This window comes from Ammospiza nelsoni, chromosome 4 (genome assembly GCF_027579445.1).
Source record: "Ammospiza nelsoni isolate bAmmNel1 chromosome 4, bAmmNel1.pri, whole genome shotgun sequence".
Taxonomy (NCBI): Eukaryota; Metazoa; Chordata; class Aves; order Passeriformes; family Passerellidae; genus Ammospiza; species Ammospiza nelsoni.
The window spans coordinates 72,634,746-72,661,359 of NC_080636.1; the positions used below are offsets into that span (position 1 = coordinate 72,634,746).

The 26,614-nt window shown below is 38.3% G+C and overlaps 1 protein-coding gene across 2 annotated transcripts in view; it reads right to left on the reverse strand.

Annotated features, from left to right (window-relative positions):
* The window catches only part of MARCHF1 (membrane associated ring-CH-type finger 1), a 222,836-nt gene that overhangs the window by 7,675 nt on the left and 188,547 nt on the right, over window positions 1-26,614 (reverse strand). For both annotated transcript variants that reach the window (XM_059469932.1, XM_059469931.1), the window contains one exon: window positions 15,517-15,697. In XM_059469932.1, coding sequence (XP_059325915.1) covers window positions 15,517-15,697 — 181 coding nt within the window. The remainder of the gene's footprint in view (window positions 1-15,516; window positions 15,698-26,614) is intronic.

Genomic DNA, 26,614 nt, shown 5'->3' on the forward strand with positions numbered 1-26,614 from the left:
AAATTTTTCTAAATTCCTTAAGGCTAGAGCTGGAGATGCCATCCAAGCTAGATGTTTAGCCTTTAACTTGAACCAACATTGCCGTTCTACTGTGAACACTCTCTGCAGTCACCTTATGTTTTGAAGGAGCACAACTGCAGTAAAACCTGATGAGGGTAAGTGCTGTGGCACCAAGGGGAATAACTCTCAAAAATACTTCTTCCTGCTTGTAAAGCAGAACATACCAGGCCAAACAAACCTCAGTCTTTAATGGCAGTTAAATCTTGCATGTTTCAGAGCTGCTGCCTCAAAACACAATCTCTGGAACATTTTCTAGCCCTTGTCACCATTCTATGAATCACAGAATGCTTTGGGTTGGAAGGGACCTTAAGGCTCATCCTGTCCTGTTCAACCCCCCTGCAAGGAGCAGGCACATCTGCAATTAGACCAGCCTGCTCAGAGCCCCATCCAACCCGACCATAAGGTTTCCCAGGACGGGGCACCTACCACTTCCCTAGGCAACCTGTTCCACTGTTTCACCATTCTCATCATAAGAAGTTTCATCTAAATGTAGTCCAGATACTGCTTTTTTTTTTGTTGTTTTGCTTAAAATCCTTTTCCCTTGTACTACTGTAACAAGCCCTGCTAAAAAGTTTGCTCCATCTTTCTTACAGGCTCCATTTAGGTACTGGAAGGCCACAGTAAGGTCTCAAAGCCTTTTCTCCAGGCTGAACAACCTCAACTGTTAGCTATTCCTCATAGGAGAGGTGCTCCAGCTCTCTGATCATTTTTTGTGGCCTCTTCTGGACTCTCTCCAACATGACCTCAGTGGGCACCCTCTAGGAATCCATCCTAGAGCTGGATGCAGCAGTCCTGCTGGGGTCTCTCAAGAATCACTTCTCCCGCACTTCATGAACACAAAGCATAAATAATTATTTAGAAAAATGTAAATATTTCCTGAGTAATATACAAAGAGTCAGAGCCATCAGCTTATTTATTAGCTGAGACCTCATTTCAGTTTCTGATATATCTACTTTTAAGTGAAAACTAAGCTTGCTGGGTTTTGTATGGCAGTTTGGAAAAATGGAAGGATTTAAAAAAGGCTTGTTTTAATTTTCTTTTAAGTAACAACCCCCAAACCTTATATTCATTATAGTTCGTGTAGCTAATATTCAGTGGTCAGACCAGAGAGTATGTGGCATTATCACAGTCTTATTTCCTTAGAGCCACTAGGTTACACAGCCTTTGACCAGGAGGTTTTAATTTTTTTGCAGTGAAAATTCAAGTCTTGTAACAGACTTTCTTTCCAAAGAAAGAAACCTTGTCTTTGTCCAGATGGAAGAAAGGGTTTCAGCTTAACACTTCACTTACCTGGGGGCGCTTTGTGAGAGATAACAAAGAACATAACGAAGAATGATTTGTTCTTAAACAGATTTTGTCTGTTATCTCAACTTTGATGCTACACCGTTTGGTCTGTTGGAGAGAAGACTCTGCAAAATTTTCAGTGCCATGTATACGTGCAGTCTCTTTATCGCCATTTAACTCTCTAATATACTTAAAATGCTTTGTGTTCATCTGAACGCCCAGTCAAAGACAAATGCTGGTCCCCTTAGTCTAAATGTAAACATTTTGTAGGTGGGAAAAACCCAGACAAAATCAACCAACCAACAGGCAGGATATGTAAATAAAGGTTCCAGCTCACAGAATTCTGCTGAGATTTACAAGAAAGGTATCTCAGGAGAGGAAGCCAGCAGAAATTGGCTGAAGCAGGCCTTTTTGGTAACATCTCATCAAATCCAGCCAGAAGGCAAGCCAAGGTCTACTGGACTCTGCTTCCTCCAGCTGCCCCCTTTTCTTCTCCCACAAGGCAGCCTGCCTTGCCTGCCCTGTCTGTCCATTCTATCCACACACGTTACCACACCAGACAGAAGGTGGCTGCCAAGACACTGGGAGAGGTCACCAGGGCATGGGTGATTATGTGACTGGGACACTGCAGAATATCTCATACTCCCAATTTGGGATACAGGAAAGGAATAAGGTCCAAGGAGAGACTCTGTCTGTCACAGACAGCTACCTGGTTTACAGTTCTTAGTGTGCTCCAAAGCTGCTATTTTGTTTTGCCCTGCCCTTGCTGCAGTCATAATTCTCCCAACTATGGTGATGATGAGCTGAACTCAGAAGAAAAAAAGCAATTAAACTTTGTGCTGTACTTCTGGTGATCCCAGTGGCAGCTGATGTAACTTCCCCATCCTACTCACATATTTTAGGTTGGCTGAACAGAGAGTACTTTGTGACTAGATGAGTCATGCTCTACTAGATGAATGATGTTAGTAGATGAGCCAGCAATTTATGTCGTCCTGGAGCAGAAAAGTGCAATTCCCTATTTTAGGATTTTTGCAATAGGCTTGTATCAAAAAATTAACTGTTAGTTTTAGCACAGAGTTGCTTGGACAAAAGCACAGTTATGCGATATAAAAATTGCTTGAAAATCCATAACAAAGGATGAGACAACAATGTAATGAGCAATAAAAAGCATTAGCCCCCTTTACTTCTGCTTTATAGTCCGGGACTTGATACAGCCTAAAGTCGTGTGGGGAATTTTGGCAGGCGTTACCTTTCATGTCACACAGAGCATTAATGTCTCCTTAACCTCTGATAAATTCATCCCTGCTGTGTTTTGAAGCTCCTGCAGTTTTCATGGCTTTCCACATTCATAATAGAAAGATAAAAATAAATTGTGTCATGTTTTATTATCTTCATCAGTGATCTCCAAGAAAATACAGCAATCAGGTTGATGACACTGTGACATGCCATGGATAGAAGATCAGATGCTACCAAGAACAGGAAAACAGCACAAAATTAAGTACACAGATGCAGTTTTCTTTGGAAATTTAGATCTTAATGCTCCTCAGGTGCTTTAGATGATATAATGACAGAAATAAATGGTAGCAGCCAGAGGAGACATTTATAATGACTTGCAAATTATTGAGTCACTAAATTAATAGAAAAAACTGTAGCTTCTGCCCAGCCCCACACAAAACAACCCTTCACTGTTATACAGCCAATTGTCACATTCACAGATTCTGTAATCCTGGCAGCAATACAAACACAGACTGGAAACCATCACAAATGCAGATGGTTTAATGTCCTGCAAATGCAAGCAATACCATAATGCTTCACAGAACAGGTGTGCTAGAACACTTTGTAACATCTAACCGGAACCAAAAGCTCTTTTAAACAAGTCACCAAATAAATCCAAAGTGTAACAAAAATCCAAATGCGTCCCCAGCAGAAAGCTTGGAATATCCCCAGCCCCCTTTTTATTTTCTGAATAAGCTTTCCGAGCGTGTCGCTTGCAGTGTGCTCTGAAAGCCACTGGAGGGTGGTAGGACACTGCCTGACTCAAGGTTCCCACCAAGAACGGAAAGAAGCCGGATTGTGAATGTGATCAGAAACATTCGTCCCACCCCAGCTACTACTTACAGCTGCCTCGAAGTCACAACGTGCATCTCAGTTGGAATTCCTGTGCTTTACTGCCTGAGAAGTTCGGAATAATCTTTAAAGTGGCAGCTGTAAAACTGTACCCTGTTCTAGGTTTCTACCTCATATTTTGCTTTTGTTTCCTAAAGAAAATTTCACTCAGAAACTTCAAGAAAGTGGTTACTGATTTCAAATCCCACTCTTGTAACTACAAAATGTAGTCATGAGTCTTCCGGGGAAATTAAAAAAAAAAAAAAATTAAAACCCCACCAAACCCTAAAACACACAGGGAACTTTAAATCATGTGTAGCCAACCACTTCCCTTTCCTGTAAAGCAGTTTGAGAAAATCTCTCACATTTATTTTAAAGTGCAAAAAATCTGCCTCCCTGCATGCCACTTCTAATACAAGCTTGATTAATCAATATGCAACAAGGAATTACAGATATTTTCTTTAGTATCTTCTGAAAACACTCCTTGTGAGTGTGGGGATGCTGCTTCATGTCCTACGCACCAACAGAGCCTCTCTGCTTAAGAGAAGCAAATCTGCAATGTTAATTCCCTCCCGTACATTTCGCTTTCTGCAAAGTGGTTTCACGATGGCCAATGCAGAACCGAAAGCTCCAGGCTGCTCACACAAAAGCTGCCTCCACCTCCCAATGGCACTGAGCAAACTCTGCAGCCTGGCTTTCCTTCCCCCACCTCTGCATTGTGGATTTGCTGCCTGCCTGCTCCCACCCACCACTCCGTGCCCACGTGTTGCCTCCTGTCCAGGGCAATATTCTGTCACACTGGCTACGGAGTTTTGTCTGCACCGATGTCCTGAGGCAGCTGCAGCTCTACTGCAGGTCTGCAGACTCACACCTCTACAGCTGAAGGTCTCTCTGCTGCAGGGGCTCAGACTAAGGATGCCAAATATTGAAGGTGAAGTTAATGGGCTGCTTTGCAACATATAATGAATGCCTGGACTTTTTAACCCCTGGGTATTTTCAAGAACCCTGTTTTAAAAATTGCATGTAAGGAGGTCTGACAGGGGAAGCTGGTATGGGGGGAATTCTGCTAATATTAAACATTTTTTTGTGACATTTTTCTCCCTATCCATTATTTAGCAGGAAAAAATGTCTATGTATAATGTAAACAACAACCACAGCTGGAAGGATTTCTGCTCTCACCTAGAGCTAAAGTAATGATGCAATATTTTCTGAATTCTTTCTACAGTCTGAAGAAATACTTCCAGCCAACCTTTATCTTAAAGTAATTATGCCTGCAAAACAGAGGCTAAAATTACTTACTAGAGCTGTTGTAGAAACTGCACTCTGCACACAGACTAAAAAACATACAGAAAGAGGTCTTTCCTATCTGAAACTCAACCCAAAGGATTTAGCCAGCACTTTTGGAAAAGAACTGGTGTGGTGTATGCTGAAGTGAGCTGAGCAGTGAAGATATGTCAACAGTGTGAACATGTAGCTCCAAGTTATTTATGTTAGGGAGGGTTTTCTGGTCACTTGCTGCAGTACTAATTGGCTCAGGCTCCACAGTGAGCTGTTCACTGCTATCAACCTACCAGCTGGAGGAAAGCAGCTGCCATGGCAGTTTGTGGAATGGAATCTGTGCAGTGGGTGGAAGAGGAAGAAATAATAGTAATAAAGGACAACAGGGCTCCACTCACATTGGGAGAACAAAATAGCCCCAGAGAAATTGGAAGTGTTCGTAAGAGATGAGACTTCAAACCTTGTTATTTGAATAAAAGCATTCTGGGCCTCTCTGTGCCACCTAAACAAAATGTGGTTACAGCCTCTACCGTGGGGATGGTGTCTTAAAGGACAAGGCATGTGTCCCCACATCCTGCTCCAACATGCGAAGTGCCCCTCAGACAGTCCAAGAGAATGAGCCAGGTCTGACAGCTGACAGGAGAAGGGTTTGGGCCATGAAAACACCTACACTGTGTTCTTTTCCCCAAACACATCCAGAGAGTAGGAAGAACTGAGCAGGATCACAGAAAATACAGAAAACATATTTGTCATTGCCTTTTTTCAAAAGATGTATCCAGAGAAGAAACTCTAGTAAGGATAAAGACTAGAAGACCATAATTAGACCCCTGCTATGTTAATTGCTGAACAGGGAAATGAATTTTTAAAATCCCATGTCACCTGGTGGATCATATGCCCCTGTCTATGCACAACTTTACCTCCATCTAGTTATCTCATTAAATGTTCCAGCAGAGATCATTGTCTGGCAAATCTGTCTGAATTTTGCTCAAAATCTATTTCTGTCCCTAAGAGATACTAAACAAACCTGTCTGGAATTCAAAAGAATGTCTGTAGTGTATATAGAACACCTATTAAAAATTTTAAACTGAACCAGAAATGGGTACATTTCTAAAAACAAACATACTTACTTCACTCTTGTAAGATATGCATAACTAGAGTAATAAAAGAAATACCTAATGAAAAACCTCACTTTGATGAACACCTTAAGATTATCATCTGCAAAGAACTATTAATTCAGTTTTATCATAACCAAGATGGCACCTTATTTCTTTTTTGTGACAATTAGAACAGACTTAAGTGATATAATCAGTATGCACTCTTCACAAGCTTATGCAATGTTTTGCTGTGTACGACATCAATTAGCAAACCCTTAAAAAATGTAAAAAAAAAGTATAGAAGTTAAGTAATTTGAGAATATAGTTTCTAAAATGAAGTAGCTGTTTTTGCAATATGAAAGTGGTATTGAGAATGCTTGTCATTAACCAGCTAAAAGAACTTCAGTACCTGCATCCTAAACATCCCAACACAGACTAACAATAAAAAAAAAAAAAAAAAAAAAAAAAAAAAAAAAAAAAAACCCAACAAAAAAAAAAAAAAAAAACCAAAAACACAACACAACACCTATGCTTTGGAAATACAGGACCTCATGTCCCTCTCATCCAGTGCTCTGTTTCAGATAGAGGCCAACACCAGATGCTTTGGAGAGATGTGCAAGGAATCCCGTGGGAAGTAATTACAGAATAATCTCTCCATACTGGGAGCCTCTTTCTAGCTCCCATCTGCTGGAATTTACTTTACATCAATATATAGAATGCAGAAGCATGTGACCAAGTGTTTATTCTCCAAGCATCTTCTTCAAATTCTGAAAAGACATTAACCCATCTTTTGTTCAACAGAGCCTTCAGTGCTATCATGAACTCCTCATTCACAATTACTTTTTCTTTTCTTGCTTTGTAAGGTCTTTAATAAAAAGATCACTATCTCCAAGCACAGTACACTTCAGCTACCTTATCTAAAAAATAATCCTGGCAGAGAAACTGCAGGTAAAACATTAACCCACTGATCAGGAGTGAACTATCACTCTAGTGTAAAACTATGAGGAGTTTCTGGTACTACAAACAAGAGGCACACATCTACAACTCTAGAAAATATTTACTTCAGATATCTGGGCTTTAACATACTCAAAAAACAAAAAAGAAGCTACATGTTGGTAACCCATAAAGAAACAGGGATAAAAGGGGTAGAGTCTATGTCTCCGTTAACTTTTATCATGGTTAGTCAAGAACAGAAACAGATGCTACTGTTGTGTGCTCTCCCCACAGTATTTCCATGATCATTCCATCAAAGGATCTAGTCTGTCACTTTTGCTCTCTCTGCAGTTGTTGACTCTTGCCTCTGCCTACTCTGTATTTCCAAAAGAGCAGCATATCCAATTGAAGGCATAACATTTGCCCCAGCCACTAAGTAGCAAATACCTTTAAATCACAGTCCTGCCCTCAAACAACTTAGACACATACACATACAAAGAAAACCATAAAAAAATCAGTGAAACTGCCACACTACAAGAGCACAGACCATAATTTTCCTGCAACACCAGTTATGCTGAAATTTCCCTTTCTGACCAAAGCTGGTAGGGCTGCTGCATTTTGTGGTATGTTGTAAGTTTTCTGTGCTGTCTAGGTGGCCTGGAAAGGCCCAGGGATGGCCTTGAAGAGCCCGGCGCTTCAAAGGACGAGGAGAGACTTCTGATCTTGTCTCGGTCTTGGTGTTTATTAATTGTTTATCTAAAAGATTTTCTTTCAGCCCGACAGAGGTCTGCACAGCAAGTCAGCCATGGGCACACTGCGAGCCCCCGGGGCGGTCACTTATCTTTATACCCTAAGTTACGTGTACAATATTTATCATTTTTCCCCAATACCTTCTACCCTTATTAACCGGTGCACTTTTAGTAATGACCAATCCCAAAGTGCCACCACCACCACAGAAGATGGAGGCCAAGAAGAAGAAGAAGAAGGACAGGACACGCCCCAATTCCTCCATCTTACTTCTTTAGACCCCCCTGTACAGAAATCCTAAACCCTGTGTCTTACACTCTAACTAACTTATCCCTTCACCATTCACCCAGTGAAACCTTCCCAGTCCTCATACAGGTGTCGTCTCCTGTGTCGGATCAAAGTCCAGCCACCAGACACTTCTGGCAACATTCCAGGACTCCCGAGCCCCCCAAGGGTGTTCTCGGCCACTCTGCACCTCCATCCTGAGGTGCTGAGATCCCACAGTATGTATTTTAGAGGCAATATAAAAGCATGACATAGGCTCAGTGGTGGATTTGAGATGTATTCTGCTGGGGTCAAAGCAGCCACAAGTCCTTTCTCCACTATAGGAGCCACAACAAACCATCTCCCAGCAGTCTGTGCCTGAGTCTCTGTCTTTGAATATCAAGTAGGATTTCCCTTTGCACATTTGAGTGCTTATAGTGGGATGGACATGGACAGAAGGCTCTAATAGCATGGTAGAAATTGGAAAAGGAGAGAAATTAGAAAAACTTATATAGCAACATGGTGAGACCAGGATCCTATTACATGGTTTTGTAACCCTCTCCACTTCCTTCAGTTCTTCAGTCATGTCCAGTTGCAGAAAATTTCTCTAAAAATTTGTTGCTTTAGGGACCTAAAACAAATTGTAGAATACAATTACAGTTTTGCTGGTGTTTACTTCAATTGCCTTCTCTCCAGTAGTCATCACAGTGCCTTATTTCCTCTATTTCAAATTGCCCAGAATCAGTACAAGTTGTTACCAAGGTGTCGTTTGGTTTAAATGTCTTTGTTTGCCAAAACCCTGGTATTTTTAAATACATTGTTGTTTAAACATACCTGGACATATCCTTTTTTTGGAGGTATCTACACACATGTCTGAATTTCCACCTAACAAAGATTAAAAAAAGGAGGTCATGCTTTTAAATATCTATAAACATGGCTTTAGGAAGAATACTGACTTTCCAATTAATAACTACAGTTGTCTTCTCTGTCCTTTATTTTCCCACAAGAGAGATTCTTTTGATCCAATTAAATAAAAATAAAATGGAGGAAAGTAGTGCTGGGGAAAGATATAGTAATTAAAATAAAACTACAGCCTACTGCTCTAGTAAAGAGCTGAGGGGAGCTATTCATTCTGGAAAAAACAGGAAATTCTAATTTTTTCCCCAATAATTTTAATAAAATGCTACAGGAATAAAATTTAATTAACAAAAACCACCAAACCTGAGTAAAGTAAAAGTTATCCCATTTGGTCATAATTTAGATCCACTACTGAAATTTCTGTGTTCAAAAGAACATCATATCATAATTTTTCAAAAGAAAATCCATTTTTAGCACGCATTCCACCATGCAAGCATCAACCTGTGAACAGATCATTCTCACATCAATAGGTCCCAGGCAAAATAAATTTGAGGCAGGTAACAACTGTAAAATTGTACGTGTTAATTACGCGACAGATAATTACCTGCATTAATCAGATCACGAATAGCAGCCCTCTCCCATGGGAGCTGGTAAAGTTCCTAACTTCAAAATTAAACAGCAAAAATGGCATTTTTAAAGAACTCCATGAATCACAATGACTGGTTTAGGTGAATGCTTGGGTTGATTATGCTCTTTAATTTCATATTACTAGCTATACATTTTGTGTTAGCATTCCATTTACACTTTATTTCTAGAGCCAGAGACTCTCTTAATTATTTTCAGTGCTTCAGCCTCCCAGTCCTTCCTTGGTTATAACTATTGATGAGGTCAAGCTGCAAAACAAAACACTGAAAGGCCTGAAATAAAAAAATGAAAGGGAGACCCCAAGTTCTTAAAAAATAAGAGAGAGGCTGATGAACTGCAGGATTGAGTAGGGCTCTCTAACTAAAATGGGAATTGAATCTTTTGATGCAAGTTGCATCTGTAAAACAACTCAGATCAAACTGCCTCAGAAAGCACAGAAGATTTGTACCCCCCAGAGCTCACGCTCATGCAATAGTGGATAACACCACTAACACCCAGAGCTGAACAATCTCCCAAATTCCCTTTGCTTTTGCAAATGCTGCTGAGCAGCAAAGCAGCCAATTTGGTTACAGGCATTTAATTAGCAGAGGACACTGTTTTCATTTAATTTTTTAGTACAATATTTTTCATTTGCTTCTTAAAAGAATGCAAGTTCAAAGAACAAACTGTACAAACATCTTGCTCTACCTCCACATGGGGGTGTCTCAGCAAAGTATCACAGAAAGATGGCTTTCAGCAAGCCTAGGGGTATGTTATGATGGTTTCAAGGCAAGAGGCACAAGAATCTTTTGTCAGAAGTCTGTGGGAACTGGGATAGCTCTGTGAATAAAGCTGTGTTCTGAATGGAAGAGAAAGACATATGGAAATGGCAGGCTAGCACAAATTCTACCATCATAAGAAAGCTCAGCTCTAGTTTGTTCTTGTGGCAGAAAATGCAAGACAGCATTATTCTGTGAACTGCAGCATGCTGTCTATATACAGATAAATTAGCAGTAATGCTCTATTATCCTCAAAAATTAGGAATACAACTGTCTGAACAAAGTAGTCCCTTGCATCCCCAAGGCATCACAATAGGATATAAGTGCTATAGAATCATTTTTACTTTACAAGCTTTAATATACACATTGTCCCTTGAGCCCAAAGTTATTTGCTATAATGACATGATAGCCAACAAGAAAGTAATAGCTTTGTGCCTTTGTGCATACTGGTGAAGTGTCTGACCCCACATATTGCAGGCAATTATTTGAGGCTGCTGATGTTTTGAGACAGTTCACTGGAAGAAAGATAACAGTGGAGCAGGTTGCCTTGGTGACACTATGTAGCTGCACCAGAAATCAAAGCAAAATGCAGGAGCTCCTTCTGTGTTGAGGACTGCAAAATACTCATCCAATTGGGTGAAAAGGGAACTAACTAGTCCCACAGCAAGTCCCGTGCAATATTTGATACCGCTTCTTATCACGGGCATTATTAGAAAGCCACGGACAAAGGCAGGTGGTTCACACCTCACAGCCCAGGGCAGTAGGAATTGAACAGCAAGCAGTGGGGTAATGACTGCCCAACAGTTCGGGGCTTTTTCTTGTGAGACTCTTCTGGTCACACCTGGATCTGAGAGTTTACTCTGGCTAAAGCAGTTTCTAATGGCCAGCACTTTTGATTTCAGAGCAGAACACCACAGAAATTTCACTGCAGGTCCTATGACTTTTGGCAGTTATCACCATACTCTTAATAAAGAAATGTAAATGTGAATTCCCAAGCTACTATTGAATCAAAAGTAAAAAACATCCTTAACATATTTTGCCATCAGTGAATGTTTTAGGCATACTATGAGGATTTTTTATATGAGCATATAACCAAATACAGCATACAAGAGGCATAAACACTTAGAAGATAAATATACACATTCAAATTAAATAAGACTTTGTTTATTTCATGATCAGCATTCTCTTTGCTTCTGTTTAATTTAATAGAAACATATCACGCTATACTAAAAGAACATTCTCAGTCCTCTGTTTTTAAAAAAAGGCATAAATTCAGATACTCTTTCTATCAGAAAGAAAATTAACCTCAAGTGCTACATAATGCTTCTGTAAACAAACAAAGTGACTTGCGCTTCCTTAATGACCAAGAGCAACCACATGGTAACAATGAGCAATATTGCTCATGCCTCACATAAATAAGACTTTATTTGTAAATCATTTCAAAAATAGAGCTGGGAGAGAAAACAGACATCTCTGACACCACACAATAATCTGTTTGGATGATGCATCAAAGTAAGACATCTCATCAGATACTAGACGTCTTAAATAGATAGCAAAATTTAAATATGAAAAGTATTTTGAAGTATAGCAAGGCACTGCTGAGAATCTCCATTTAAAGACTTTTTTTGTTGAGCTTTCTTTTAATTTGACACTTTAATCCATTTCATTATAACTGTATTTTCATTCAATTCCTGTTTCGACTAGTCTTCAAACACAAAATTCAAGAGATATGAAATGCAGGTGTTACTATCTAGGAGTGCATCTTTTTTAAAGAAGTGTTTTTCTCAGGTTTAAGCTATTTCCTGATAGAGCTCAATAAGGAACTCACACAAGCTTCCTACCACTTCCTAATTCCTTCTGTGATAAAGTCACCTTTTAAATTCTGCATCATGGATTGCAGATGCTGAGAGGCAAAGCTACAAATGTAACTGTATTATTTATAATGACAGACAGATGTAACAGAGACCATGAGAAATCAATCAAAAACACTAAGCAATGCTTAATATTTAATCTCTGTATTTATCTTGAGCTGAAGTAATTAGACCTGTCCAAATATACGAAACGCTTGCAATGTCTGTTGATCAATGCTTAAAAGGATTACCTCAATGCAAAGACTCACTAAAATGATTAAACTCAGTTTTATTTGATGTCTGGTGCTTTCAGGGATTCTCTAATTAAATAACTGTCACACATTGGCACAAACCTATTGATTTAATACTGATTATCTTAATTTATGTTAGCTTTCTATGTTCTACATTGTCACTTATGGGTGTTAACGGATATGGCATGATATTCCAAAATGATTGTGGTATAAAACCTTAGACTTTGACAAAAAAATCTGTTATGAAACATTGAAGGTGCATGAAGGGCTGAGGTATAAATAAAGATGGTAATTCATTTTTGAATAAATAATTTATTTTATATTTAAATCATGCTTTTGTGATTCTGCAAAATGCAAAACTATAGATTGCTGTAATTAAGTTTGATAGTCTGTAATTTTTTTCCCTTCAGGAGGCCAGCAGTAGGAATTTTACAAAGACATAATGACAAAATTCATCGTAATGAAACAATGCACAGACAGGAACCAAATTTTAGAATGTTGTATAATAAGTGATGAGAGAGATTAAAAACAAAAAATCAGAACTGGTAAAGAGATGTGACCCTTCCACTTGTAGAATGTCACTTCAAATCCAGGTCTAATGGCCACGGAAATTGCATCATCTGAAGCTGGACAGAAACTCACTTTAGGGAAAATAATTTCCTTTGTTTTTTTAAATAAATTAGTCTCTTATGGAATTGAATAGGCACTCCTTTCTTGAAACAAAACATATGGTCTTCTGTTTAGGATGCATGGAAAAGTAATCTGTTTTCAGAATTCCTCGAAGCTTATTAGCAAAATTAATAACTTTTTTGGGGTCAATTTTGCTGTTCCAATTGGCATCCAACAAAGCTGACAAGAACTGTGTTGTCTTCAGATACATAATGTCCCTGACATCATGCCAAGGGGATTCCAGAAGTTCAGAAATTTTGACTGACTGCTGACAGCCCAGACTTAGGGGACTGAAGGCTCCTGAGGTCTAGTACAGAACCAAGCTTTAGCAAAACCCAAAGCTTTCAAGGTCTGGAAATCCCAGAGCCAATAGTGTTTTTCAGATCCTGCATCAAGGAGACAGGATTGTGGGGAGCTGGTGTTAGGAGCTGCCTGTCCCACAGTATTTTGGCCACCACGCTTTGTGCCAGTCTTTTGAAAACATGCGCTCCCAAGGAACACCCCAAAACTGAGATTCTGGGCTTCATAAAAGCTGCCAAGAAATTTGACAGTGTTTCATTGGCACTTTCCACTTCTGCAAAATATATAAGTTCTGACAAAAAAATCCTAAACAAAACAGTTTCAGTGATTTTTATAAAGGATGTTTGGGTGGAAATTTGCAAGTCAGCTCTACTCATATGTCAGGTCTCATGATCACTTTTTCCTCCCTTACCTTGGCTTTGCTACAGCTGTCAAAATACTTGGTTTGCAAAACAGCTTCTCATAAACTGTTAAGTGTTTCATAAATTTGTGAACAATGGTGATGATAGTGCTCACACTTAGTAAGGAACACGTTTAATTAAATGTAACACATGAAGCGTGTCACAGCTGAATGCTGTAAATGCCAAAAGACAACTAATTTTAACTTTGAAATATTTGGGAGCTTTGGTTTCTGAAATGGGTGTGACTTATAAGAAAGGATTTATAGTTAGTGCTGGGTCCATTCTACACAAACAAATATTTGTTAGCATTGCATTTAAAGGGAGGAATGTTGCCAGCACAGACTGCCAGGCAGATAAACTTCTTTTGAGTAGTGCTTCGAGCAGAAACAAAAATATCCTGCCTGAAAGAAGAGGTGAATCTTTTTATATGCAGAAATCTAAACCATACCTGAGAACCAATGATAAGCTGAATAAGGTGGCAATCATTCAATTAAGAAATTGCAGACTTGTAGGAATTACACTACCACTCTAAAAGGGGGAGGAGATGTGACACTGACTACACACAGTTAAAAGTGCCTACTTCTGATATCAAATGATGCACATTTTTCACTCCTTTTCTCCTTGGTTGCTATAAATTTTGTTTCCCTTTTATAAAAGATGCTATATTATCTAACGAAACCAGCAAAAAGCTTTTGTTAAAAATACCAATATCTGTATATTCTCTTGAGAAAAGTAACTGTTGTGAGAGTACTTGTTAGATGTTAAAGCAATTTGGTTTGAAAATAGAAACATATAAACTAAAAAAAAAAATCCCAAAGAGATGCAACAGGCAGGTGTTTTTATACAATAATCTCATCCTGTCACATTAGCTAAAGTCTATATGCAATTACCAAAACTGAAATCAATATAATTGAGTTTTTAGCCATCTTTTTTTTTTTTTCAGTTTCTAGCGTATATGGCCAGATCTACGTGGCATTTGAGAACTTTGTCTTTCCCTGTAACAAGCTTTGCTTTCCAAATTAGTCCGAATTCTCTCTTCAGAAGTGGTTTATCACCATGGACTTAACAGAAAATTCCTCTGAATGGGAAGTGTGAAGAAATTCCATTGATTCCCCTTTCTCTGAACTACTGCTACCTGTGTAAGGCCAACAAAAACAAAATGTCTTTTGCCTTTAGAACACTATATAAAGGCATATGTTGGTCCAAAGCAATAGCTTTGGTATATGTTTTTCATGTAGAAATTTATTTTAAATCAAAACTTGCCCAGCTCCAGATTGACTCAAACTTCAAAGATTCAGCAAGACTCCAGAAGGATAAGAGCATTTTAAAATAAAAATTCAAAGAGAAGCTATCCACTCCAAAGAAAACAGGACCCACACGTGTTTAATAAACTCTTCACCTTCCCTATACTGACAATCTGTGTAGCGTTTTATTGATTTATCGTAGAAAACAGATGAGGGCAGATAACACACATTTGACATTCAGGATGCAAAGTCACCCTGTCTTTTCAATTCCATTAACTAATTTTAAAGCAGAAGTGATTAATTTGCCCATGAGTGTCACAGCTACAACAGATGCAGCTAAATTGACTGTGTTACTTTATAACTGCTGTGTCCACATGAGTACAAGCATCATTCTCAACCAGAAGTTATGGGCTTCGTGTAAAAATTGCTGGGTGAACTGGACTGTGTCACTCAGGAGCAAAACATGAAAAGATTTCTTTCTGGCTTAAAAATATGCAGATGAACTTGTAACAAAAAGCTGAAGATAGAAAGTCTAAACCAAAAGACTATTATTTGTGCATTTATATTGCATGTGTGAAGAAAGTGAGTCTTCAGTCAAATCCTCTGCTGCTGAAAATTAACCAGCTTATATGTAAGAATAAAATCACCGTGACCGATTACCAACAGCAAACACAAAGCCATTCTGGACAGATGTTTCTTTAACTGTGCTGGCAATTTGCACAGCCATCCTGGAGCGCTGAGCCCTGAGGATAATCAAACTCCAGAGCAGCCTACCTTGCGGAGGGGCTTGAGCTTGGTCTCCATGATGAAGTCGTACTTGCAGAGCTCGCAGCAGCGCGTGTCCGAGCTCTTGATCCACTGGTGCAGGCAGGCCTGGTGCACAAAGCGCAGGGTGCCCGTGCAGCGGCACGGCGTGATGAGGGGGCTCTCATCATCTCCCTCACAGTGACAGATCCTGACAGGAAGGACAGCAAGAGCGAGTCAGCCAACCTGCCAACCAGCAGTGCACAGGCACTGGCTTATTTACACTGCTTTCTCATCTTCTGGCTTGACATTCAAAAGGTGCCAGGTATATGACCTTTCAGATGGAGGCCCAGGAACACACTCCTTGCTCCTTTCTGCCATTTAGCAGCCTCTCTTCATTTAGTTATTATTTCTCTTTGAATTTGCTACGTGGTCTGAGGGTGAATCAATAGAAATAACAGCTTTTCCCTTTTATGCATGGCAAAACCTTTAAGACAAATACCAGAGCAGAATAGTCCTTGGTCTGTAAGTAATGCCAATAAATCCCTCAAAGGTAGAGAAATCTAACCCAAGCTGAAAATATCCAGCATGTGAAGTACAAAAAGTTTCTAGGATATTTCTCTGGAGGTACACAGTTAAAGAATCAGAGAACTGTTTTGAGTACTCTGGAGTCATGCATATGGCACAGCGCGTACATACATGCACACTTTTTAGGAGGCAGGTATTGAAAAGTCATGATAATTTTTTTTATTCCTCACTGTCCCTTTTAGGCAGACAGCTGCATTATTTGAGAAAACAAAAACTACTCTGTAAGCAGGCCCTAAGACAGAGGCTGGTCCTAGAACTGTTTTACCTTACAATGGGATACAGAGCTTTTCATGTTTTGGTTTTGCATAAAGTGATCTGTGCTCTAATATCATCATCTAAAGGGCTTCTTCTGTGACACATGGCCAAGTGTCCTGCTGATTTTCCCCTCTTCTAAACAATCTCATGATCATATCAGGAAAATATTCACCCATCAAAAACAATGTCAGATTTATTGGCAACCATTTCTTTGAAGGCAGAGAAAGCTTTACAGAGAGCAGAAGGCTTAACCAAACACCTGAGGCTAAGGAGGTTCACCTCAATGAAGACTAATTCCCTCCCATCCCCAGCCTAGAAAAACATAACAAAGCACCCAAGGTCTAATGAGTGCATTAAGTGTCAAGCTGGCACGCAAGTGAAAAAAAGAAAAAAGAAGAAAAAAGAAGTAAAAAATAAAAATCTGAAGCCTGAGAAATGCTATTTCAAAATAAAGAAGTAGCAGTAACAGCACAGATCCTGTTGGCACACAAATAAAGCTTAATACTTAGGAATGGCACCCTCAGATGGTGCAGATGCAGAAGTGTCTGAACACATCTGAGGAATAACTCACACTTTTACAGAGAAAACAGTGACTGCACCACCTCTGGGGTAGCAGAGCTTCAGGATAAGGTTGTCTTCCTACTGGGAAGATGGGTGACCTTTCTAAAGCAGGAGGTCCTGAGGCATGTCAGGAGGCAACCTGACAAAGATATCCCAGGAAAGACTGGCTGCTGCACAGCTCTGAGGCTGCCAAGCCTATAGGAGGGGAGCAGGAAATCCAATGTCTCTACATGAAAGATCTACAGATCAAATCTGGCAGCTCCACTATTCTTCTGCAGTGTAGCCCAGAGCCCTGAGAAAAATCGATGATAATGGGAAATCATAACAAAGCTGCTTTGCTGGACATACAAAAATAAAGAGACCAAAAATTCCAACAGATAAATGAAGCTCTGAATACCTGTCCACAAAAGCCAGGCTTCAATTTCTGCAGTGGCACTTGCATAGGATTTCATGCCTCACAGCAGTGAAGAGGAGAACAAATCACCCACAACTTCCTTCTTGCACATGTTGATTTTTTGAGACACATTTTACAGAAACTCAATTTACAGTCTTGTCTTTACTAATCCAGCTGAGTTAGGTGCATCAGTATCTTAGTTCTTAGATGGGAATTGCCTTTATGGTGATTTCTTACTGAGCCTCTAGCTTAAACAGAACTATATTTTCAAATAGTTATTTTTCTAACAAATGCATTCCCAACTGAGAGTTACATAAAAAACATAATTCTCTTTTTAAATTAAAACTATTCCCAAAAGGAAGACCAACATTCTTTGTTCATTTAAATTCAAGCCATACATAATTTATTTTACAGCCTTAGCATTTAAACTATTTAGAAATTAGACAACTATGCTATGGACCCAATAGCTTTTTTTCTACTACTGCCAAGATTGTTTAAAATTATTTTCAGAGCTAAAATACAAACCTAAAATTCCACTGAGATCTTCAAATAAAGTGACATTGCAAATTTGAAATGAATACAAATAATCCTTAGTGGAAATACTTCTATAGAAAAACTCTATATGCATTATACATTCTATTTGGGCTTTCCTTGTACATAAGTCACAAGCCAATTGTATACACAACAGGGTGACACTAAGAACTTACAGTATGAATAAGCTCAAACTAAATATTCTAATGGCCTCTTCTAGCTTTATAACCATGAAATATTTAAAACAAACTTCACTAGGAATTAAAGTCCAGAGAAAATGACCAAAGGCATGGCTTTCATTAGCTTGCATGCTCTTTGGTGCAATTTAACTCTTTGTTATTTGCTTACCCAGAAGAAATTGGCTTAAAAGATGATTGTGTACCTAAACTCATAGTGACAGTCTAAAAATTTTTGATGCCCAACACCTGTGGTAACAGACTGTTGGCTAAATGCTGAAACATCTTTTAAAGACTTGGAGCAGGCAACTTGCTCTGTCTTCCTCAGCCATTAGAATTAAACCACATTTTTGTGTGTCTTTGCTCTTTGATGTGTTCATCCATAATGTACATAATAATTGTCACAAATCAGACAAAGCAAATTGTTAATGATGGTTTTGAGAAGTTTGTTGTGCAAACAGAATGGAGGTAGGGATATAAAGCACAGACATACCTGAACCATGTCTGAACCAAGCTGGAGGTGGAGAACTTTCATTCTAGTTTCCTGTTGTCAATGATCACAACTGTTTGAAACATTCATGCATTAAATTGATTATTTAGCTCACTGAACTTGTTCTGAGAATAAAATTTGTTCACATACTTTAGAAATTAACTGAATGGAAAAAACCCAAAACCACTCTCTATGATAAAGATAAATATATATAATTTGCTAAATCTATACTGATTTATTTACATTTTGTTGCACAGCACTGATCATTGTTAATAGCTTCAGTTTTAGCTGCTCAGACACACCTACAGAATTTACATACTCAACTTTTCTCAAAATTTTAGTCCTTTAGTAGATAAATGGCCTTTATTATAGAGAAATACCTTTGACTGTTTTTTTTTTTCTGACAGCTTAGAGCTTTAAGGATTCCTGTCTATGAACAGGACCTTTCTTTTCCAGGGGAAAAACGAGCACAAGAGTCCAAAGGAGCTTTTGCTCTATGAATCATGTGTATACCAGAGATATATAAGCCATTAGATGATCTTCTGATTGTGATACACAAAGTTTTGTGTGTGTATTTGTATGCACCTACAAACATATCTCTACACACTGAGATCACAGAATATCTGTATTTCTTTCAATAAAACTCACCGTGAATCCTTATGAAACAATACTCTGACAGTGCTGTCATCCTTATGCATAAGTTTTTGGTTTATATGTCATTATTTTCATTATCCAGCATATATTTTTCTAGCACAAAATTGTTTCTATTAGCTTCAGCAAACAGATGTACTAAACACAGAAATTAATGCTAACACTGTGCATACATGAGATGAAAAACAAAAAGCAAGAAAAATCTCTGAAGGATGTTCTTAAACAGCAGGTTCACATATATAATGCAACAAATTAGGAAAAATATTTTTCAGGGGAAAAAAACCCCATAATGTTAAAACTGAAAACATCAGTATTTGTGATTTTTCATAATTCATATAAAAACTGTTGCAGAGCTCTTCTATGTTCCTTACAAAACATATTGCCACTACATATATATATATAAACAAAAGGAATTTCTTATCAAATCAAAATGATGAGATGCAGCTAAAGAAAGCACTCCAAAGTGAGGCATCTTCAGAATATAGTGTTGTCATACTGTCTTAAATTCCATGACTATTCATTTCTTTCCCATGTTTTCCATGGCCCTGTTCCTTGCAAAAGATAAAATGCAGAAAGGTAAGTATGAAACCAGTCTACAACTTGCAGGCATTCCTAAAATCATTGGATTTTGGCTGATTTTCAGAAAATCAGCTAGAGTTATCTTGGATGCCCAACCATCACTTCTCACCAAATTAAGACTTGTTGTCTTCCATACAGAAAAACATTTCCATTTTCCCTACAGACAAACATAATCTCAGTTTGAAAAGTCTAAAATCAGTATGGAACAAGGAGATCACTTGGAAAGCTTTCATGTTTTCCCAACAGTTATTTATTCTGGCAAAATCATGGCAATTGAAATTGCAATCTAGATGGTTAGCATCTAAGCAGCTTATTGCAGGAGATACAGGCAGATTCTGACAGATTTGTAGCTTTTTCTTCACGTGCAGTTAACAGTTTTACTCTCATCAAAGAGAATAGCTGCTAATCTCCATCGTCACTGGAAACCTAGCCGTTTCCCTAACCTGTCATCCAGTAATCCACCTGAGCCTTTGGAAATTAAGCAAATAGGCTGATCCCTGTGCCTCTGTAGTGAAGTGGAAAGCACACTTATTCTGCAGGAGTCCTGTGGGATTTAGTGCTCCACCGCTTCCCTGCCAGCAAGTGCTCCTCTGGGACAGCATCTACCCAGCTGATTCCCATGGATGACGACTGCCAAAGGAAAGGGATGAAGAATAACAACCATCAAGCAGGTCCTTGCTTCTGCTGCAAGCCACATTGAGCACCCTGTCACCAGGAGCAGTGCTGGAGGGAAAGTGTTTGCAGTAATTCTGCATCACCAGAACTCTCTGTGGATCCCTCACTTGCAATTGCCCTCCCTATCTCAGTACCTGGTAAAACTGTTGAGGGTTTTTTGGCCATTAGACATAGACCAAAGGTTTAGTACAGAAGCTTTTATAGACTTCCTTGAAAATACACAAAGTCAAATTTTACCCTCATTAACAAATGAAAAATGTAGGGGAATGCCTCTGAGACTTTAAAAAATAGAAATGCATATGGGGGCATGGGCATACTGATAATGATGTGCAATAATGTTTAAGGGCTAAAAATTATGTAATTATGTAAAACCTGTATTGTTCCATAATTTTCTGGGAGCTGTACAGCTATATCCATGCTAACAAGCATTACAGTGAAATTGTAACAAATCTCTTGAAAAAAACCAGCTAGTGCTGAAACCTGGGGTATCTACACCAGACCCATTCTGGTGGTGTTTATTTGATTTGAAACTGATTTTAGACTGGACCAGGAATACACTCTGAGATAAATTCCCAGTGTGGTCTAAGCCATGGCAAAAGTAAGGTTGATCAGATGTGCCTCAAAAGCAGGCTCCTTATCTGAACTAATGGAGGCCCCCTCACTCACCAAATTAGGAGGAGCTACAGCCTTGTGACTGTGGCATGTTTACACCAACTGTGATGCAATTTATAGGCAAACTGAACTAAATTAACACAGATGCCTAATAACCACACTGTCATTTTCTTGAAGATGGAAGAACACCAGTACAAAAGAAATACTTTGGAACTTTTAACAGATTTCCTTAATAAAAGAGATAAATATTTTCTCCATATAAATATGCTCAAGAAAGATAATACCATACCTATTCCAGAAATATTTTTTGGTGAGATATTATTGAAAATCTTGCCCTTCACTGGAAAGCACATATGAACTCATAATGGTTAGGCAAAGAAAAATTTTTACTGTTTGATGGCTACATCTCATCACTGTATCTCATTGTTGCTAAAGGGAGCTTAGTCAGGAAGAAACAGCAGAGCTGAAAAATGTTGGAGCAAGTGAATCCCTGGATTTGATTTTTGGCTGTGGGGATTATTAGCTGCCAGCATGAAATGCCATGAGCTTCTAGGTTATCTTAATTGGACCAAAAGGATCCAATTTCCCAGAATTGCAAAAGGATGCACAAAATTGCTGTCACTACTGTTCAATTTTTTCTTAGGAAAACTATTCTGTCCAAAAAAGGTCATTTTCTCCTTTGCCAATTTATAAATTCCTTACAGTACTTTTAGATAGTTAGAATCTAAAATAAAACAGCTTTATGAAGAATTCACAGCAAGTAATCGTCATTCACAAAAAGAATTCACAAAAATATGGAACTCTGCTCATGCATGGTTCATCACTTGGGAAAAAAAAAAGGTTAAATTCACGGAATATGTTCACCTTGCAATAGCCTATAGAGTGCCATGTTTCTCTTACTTTCATTCTACAGGCTTTTCTTTTTTTAAATCTAATTTCCATTCCTTCCACTTTTAAATCACAAAGTAATCTAAATGACAAATTGGTCTTCCTCTCCATTTAAACATGGTGCGAATGAGGCACATTAATTCTCCACACCAAATGTAATCCATTTATATCTCTTCCCTGTCACTCCTGCCCTTCCATTATGCTATACAGTCAGCTGTCTTTACCTGACTAGAGGAAAAAACATTTTTAAAATGTTGCACCACACCAGTGGAATTTCATAAGAGCCTAGCTCATAAAGCTTTCTCTTCATTTCTGCAAAAGTGATGAGAATTTGTGAGAGCCCCAAGAGCAAACAACATTAGCGAAAGCACATAAATATTTTATTTTGTCGACATTTCTTGTCTTTCTATTAATCTTTCTTTGTAGGTGATAAACAGGATATCTAAAGTTACAAGTAATTGCTGCCTCAGATGCATGGTTAGCACAAGAAACGTGTCTGACAAGATTTACTGCACTGAACAAGTTCAAAGAACTAGGGACTGCATCTCAAAACAGGATATCGATTTCCTCCCACCCACCTAGTGAAAATCAAAGCTTTAAGGAACTGAACTCCATACACAAAATATGCAAACTTCAAGTATTTAATAATGGGACCTTTAAAACCAAGGGTAACTTTCTAACAGGAGGCCGTGCCATTTCACTTATTTCCATTAAAAATAATAATAAGTTCTGAAAGAAACAAGCAGAAAGAAGAACTCAGTTCTCCCCCAGACAAGTGAGCCTAATCACAACAAAGACATACTTGCCTTACTTTGGCTCTCCTTGCATCCTTGTGAAGCATGGAGAGCTTCCAAAAGAGACTGCAGAACCAGATGGCTGAAGAGGTGACAGATGGGGATTTGAACCATCAGGCAGATAATAGAATTAACCAGAATTTCATATTGCTGCAAAGACTGATGAACCACCAGACCATCAAGCAGAAGAGGAGATTCCTCAAAAAGCAGGAGATCCCTATCAAAAAGTCACTTTGCAAAAAATAAAGCTCTGAACAGGAAAGTAAGCAGCAGTCATAGGTTTGGTTTTCTTTGAGAAAGGGGTGAGGAATCTACATGCAGGACAAGATTCAGAGACGTAGCTCCTAACATGCTGAGATCACAAGGTACACTCTAACATCCAGGGAGAAACAGGTTAAAAACTCTCCAGTCAACCACCACAGTCTGGAAGTAGAGCACATTCCATTTTATGGTGATTTTAGAAGGCTCTGGGATGGTACTTCAAGTCTACATGTTCTGCATTACAGTTTCTTAACTGGATCCAACATCAAGGTTTCAGCATAAGTATTTAGAATGAGTGTTAAAATTCAGCAGTAGAATTTGAACCCATATATCTATCTTCTATATATCTATCTTCAACTTTCTGTTTTTTCTTGCTCAAGGACTTATTTCCTACCAACCACCTTTCTGTCTTCTCATCTCATGAGCACTCTTCTACCTGAATATTTCAGAATGTAAGTAATTTAATGAAAAACACATTTTCTTGCATGTCCTACTAAATAATATTAAGAAAAACCCTGCTGAAACACTTGATTTCACAAGAGAAAACTACATAATCATATTGCCTCTTGTCAGGTGCAGTATATAGTATTTCTTCCCATCTATAATTGTGCTAACACAGAAAAATGCCCATATTAGTATTTTCCTACATTTTTAATGGCCTTTTAGTTAACACATCAGATTTTGAAAACTGTTTTTTAAAAATTATGCTTGAAATATACTCTGCAGATCTCATGAGTCAACCTCATAATCTTCTTTACTTCTCCCCTTCCTTACTGTTGTGCCCTACTCCTCAAATGAGAGCCTGCCATTATACCTGACTGCAGAAAGTCATTCAGAGTTCATTCAACAAAATCAAAATTTGACTTCCAGTAAGCCTCTTTTTTTTCAAAGTGAGAAACTCCACTTTATTTAAGTGCATGTGTTTTTGCTGAAATGACTGAATCAGCAGTACAAAAAGACTGTACACCAAACCCTAACTAGTTAAACAGAAAATATCTTTCAACTACATCATCAATAATAAAAATACCACAAGATATATTCAGAATCAATACAAAAAGCACTTATGATACACTATGGTAATATCAACTACTCAATTTTCTTTTCTTAGTGATTTCCATGTGAAAATCCATGGGACTAACTTCTCACAATCCATTCACTTTGTCATATCCAATACACAGCTGTTTCGTTTGGGGAGATTATCCACACACAGACCAAAGAAAGCTGTTTCTGAGGCTGTGCCTCAAGCCATGGCAAATTCCCGGATAAGGTAAAGAAAATGAAGAAAATCTCAGGCACAGAGCAACTTAGGAAAAGGAGCATCTAACTTCATGATTTCAAAAGCCTAACCTGTGAATCTTTAAATAAAGAAAAAATTAAATTAGGTGCCAAAACAACTCAGCACAGCCAGAACTTGTGGTATCTCAGAAGAAGAAATCTTGGCTCCTAATGGACTTCAGGAGAAAGTAGTTGTCCAGGGAAGAGACGGTAAAGGTCAGGATTGATGCCATGACATTTTTTCAGCAGTTTGGAAAGAATCAGTGACACTAGAAGGGCAAATAATTCCCTGAAGTGACCAAGAGGTTCCCCTTAGACTAGCTGAAGAACATATTGCACAATGGTACTGTACTTTATCTGACTAAAATGTGCTTATACTGGAATTGAGTGTGCACTGTCACATTCCAGCTCATGCTGATAAATGCAGAGTGAAGAAATTGTCAGCAATTTCAGGAAAAAAGTTGCCTACCCAGAAACTGAAAGACAAAATAACTGTTGCCAAGAGAAGTTTATGATCCCTGTTCCTTTGCTATTTCCACACAATACTATTTAGGTGAGGGCCAGTCCTCTCAGCCAGTGCTGTCATATCCACTAAAAGACATGAATAGCTAGGATGAAAAGCTTGAAGAAACCCCCCAGGAAAAAAAATTTCCACATCACAACCAGTGACTATGCTAACCTAGTCTTAGCATAAACAAAACCACCCTCTTTGTTCTATACCTCATGCAGAAAAATGGGGAGTATATGTGCACATCTACATTGACAGACAATTACTTATTCAGGTTTTGTTTCAGATTGGAGGCTGCGAATTTTAAAAAGAAAACATACCACAGATCACAAATCAATGAAGTGCATGGACATGTCCCAAGAAACAGAAACTGCAGTGTGTTCTGAATTTGTGGTAAAAACAGGTCTTCCTTTTTCTTCAGCTGTCTACAAACTGATTAAGTAAGACAACTTATCAGCTATAAAAAATTAACAGGCTTTTGATTTTGCTATGTTTTTCCTAGATATATTACAGTCATTACGATACATCTGATAATGACAACAACAAAAAAATGGTATTATCCCTGACACAGAAAAATGTGTTTCTGACTGGCTTGAGAAATTTTGCAGAACAGGTCTCATCATCAATCATATTAAGTTTAATGCTGGTTGTTCAAAGAACATCTTCACTGATACTGAGCCTAAGGGCACAACCTATCAAAATTTTTCAACTTTCCTCAACTAAATAAGAGCCTGGCTGAAAAGTCTGCATGCATATCCAAAACGTCCATCCTTGAACCAAGCTCCAAGTCTTGCAAAAAGTGCCTGAAAAATTATAATGAAATTCAGTGGTTTGAGAAGACAAATAAAAGACTGGGATTCACTTTTCATCTGAAAGCAAATTCTAAGTTTGGTGACTTGGGGAACAGCTAAGACTAATCTACATAATGCATTTACAGAACATGTATATGTATATATGTATATACATATACATATATAGAGATATACACACACACACATATATATATAGTATGTGTGTGTATATCTGTATACTCACACACACGTTCATTTATTTATTTATTTGTGTAATTTTTACTACAGTATAATGAAGTCCATTATGAAGACCCATGCTGAAGTGGATTTTCTCAGATTTTGGGTAGCTCATTTACCAAATGACCTGTTATGTATGTACTGCATGTACCACACTGGATCTTCAATCTGGGTAGTTCAGAAATAGAAAACAATACTGAGGCTGTTGTAGTTACCTGTGTGCATCTCTGCATCATACCCTGTAAAAAAATTTCAATAACATGGTTTACCACTGTTGCTGTTTCTTTGCATTTCCATAAGGCAGAGAGAACCCAAGCCTGGTCCAAATACATAAACTCATGCACAAACACAGCTGTACTTTGAAGAGCTTTAAATTATTAAGACAGACAATGGACAAACAGTGGAAAAGTGTGGCTGTGCTTGATAAGTATAAAAAGGAGTGCATAGCCCTAGCTGGGTTAGTAATGGCTTATATCTTCTGCTGCAAAAAACCTCACAAAATACCTGCATATTACCTTTTCTCTTTTCAGAAATAAGATCTTTGCAGTGTTTCACTAAGTTAAAGCATACTGTAAGACTGCATGATGAGGCATCATGAACTTCCTCATCCTCTGTTTACATTTCCACACAAATTCTTCCCAGCAAAGAAAAGTGAGAAGTTTTGGGTGACCATATGAAGAAACTAAGCCAGATTGTCACTTTGTAGATGAGAGCCAATGCTGGCTCACAAGCTTGGTGAGGGAGAAAAAAGGAAATACTTGTTTCAGTTCTGTTAGACTTACGGGATGGTGCATTTTTATTTACCACTGAAGTAAGTAACTCAAGTGTTCCCAGCTGTGTACTCCAAATTTGGATGTTAGCC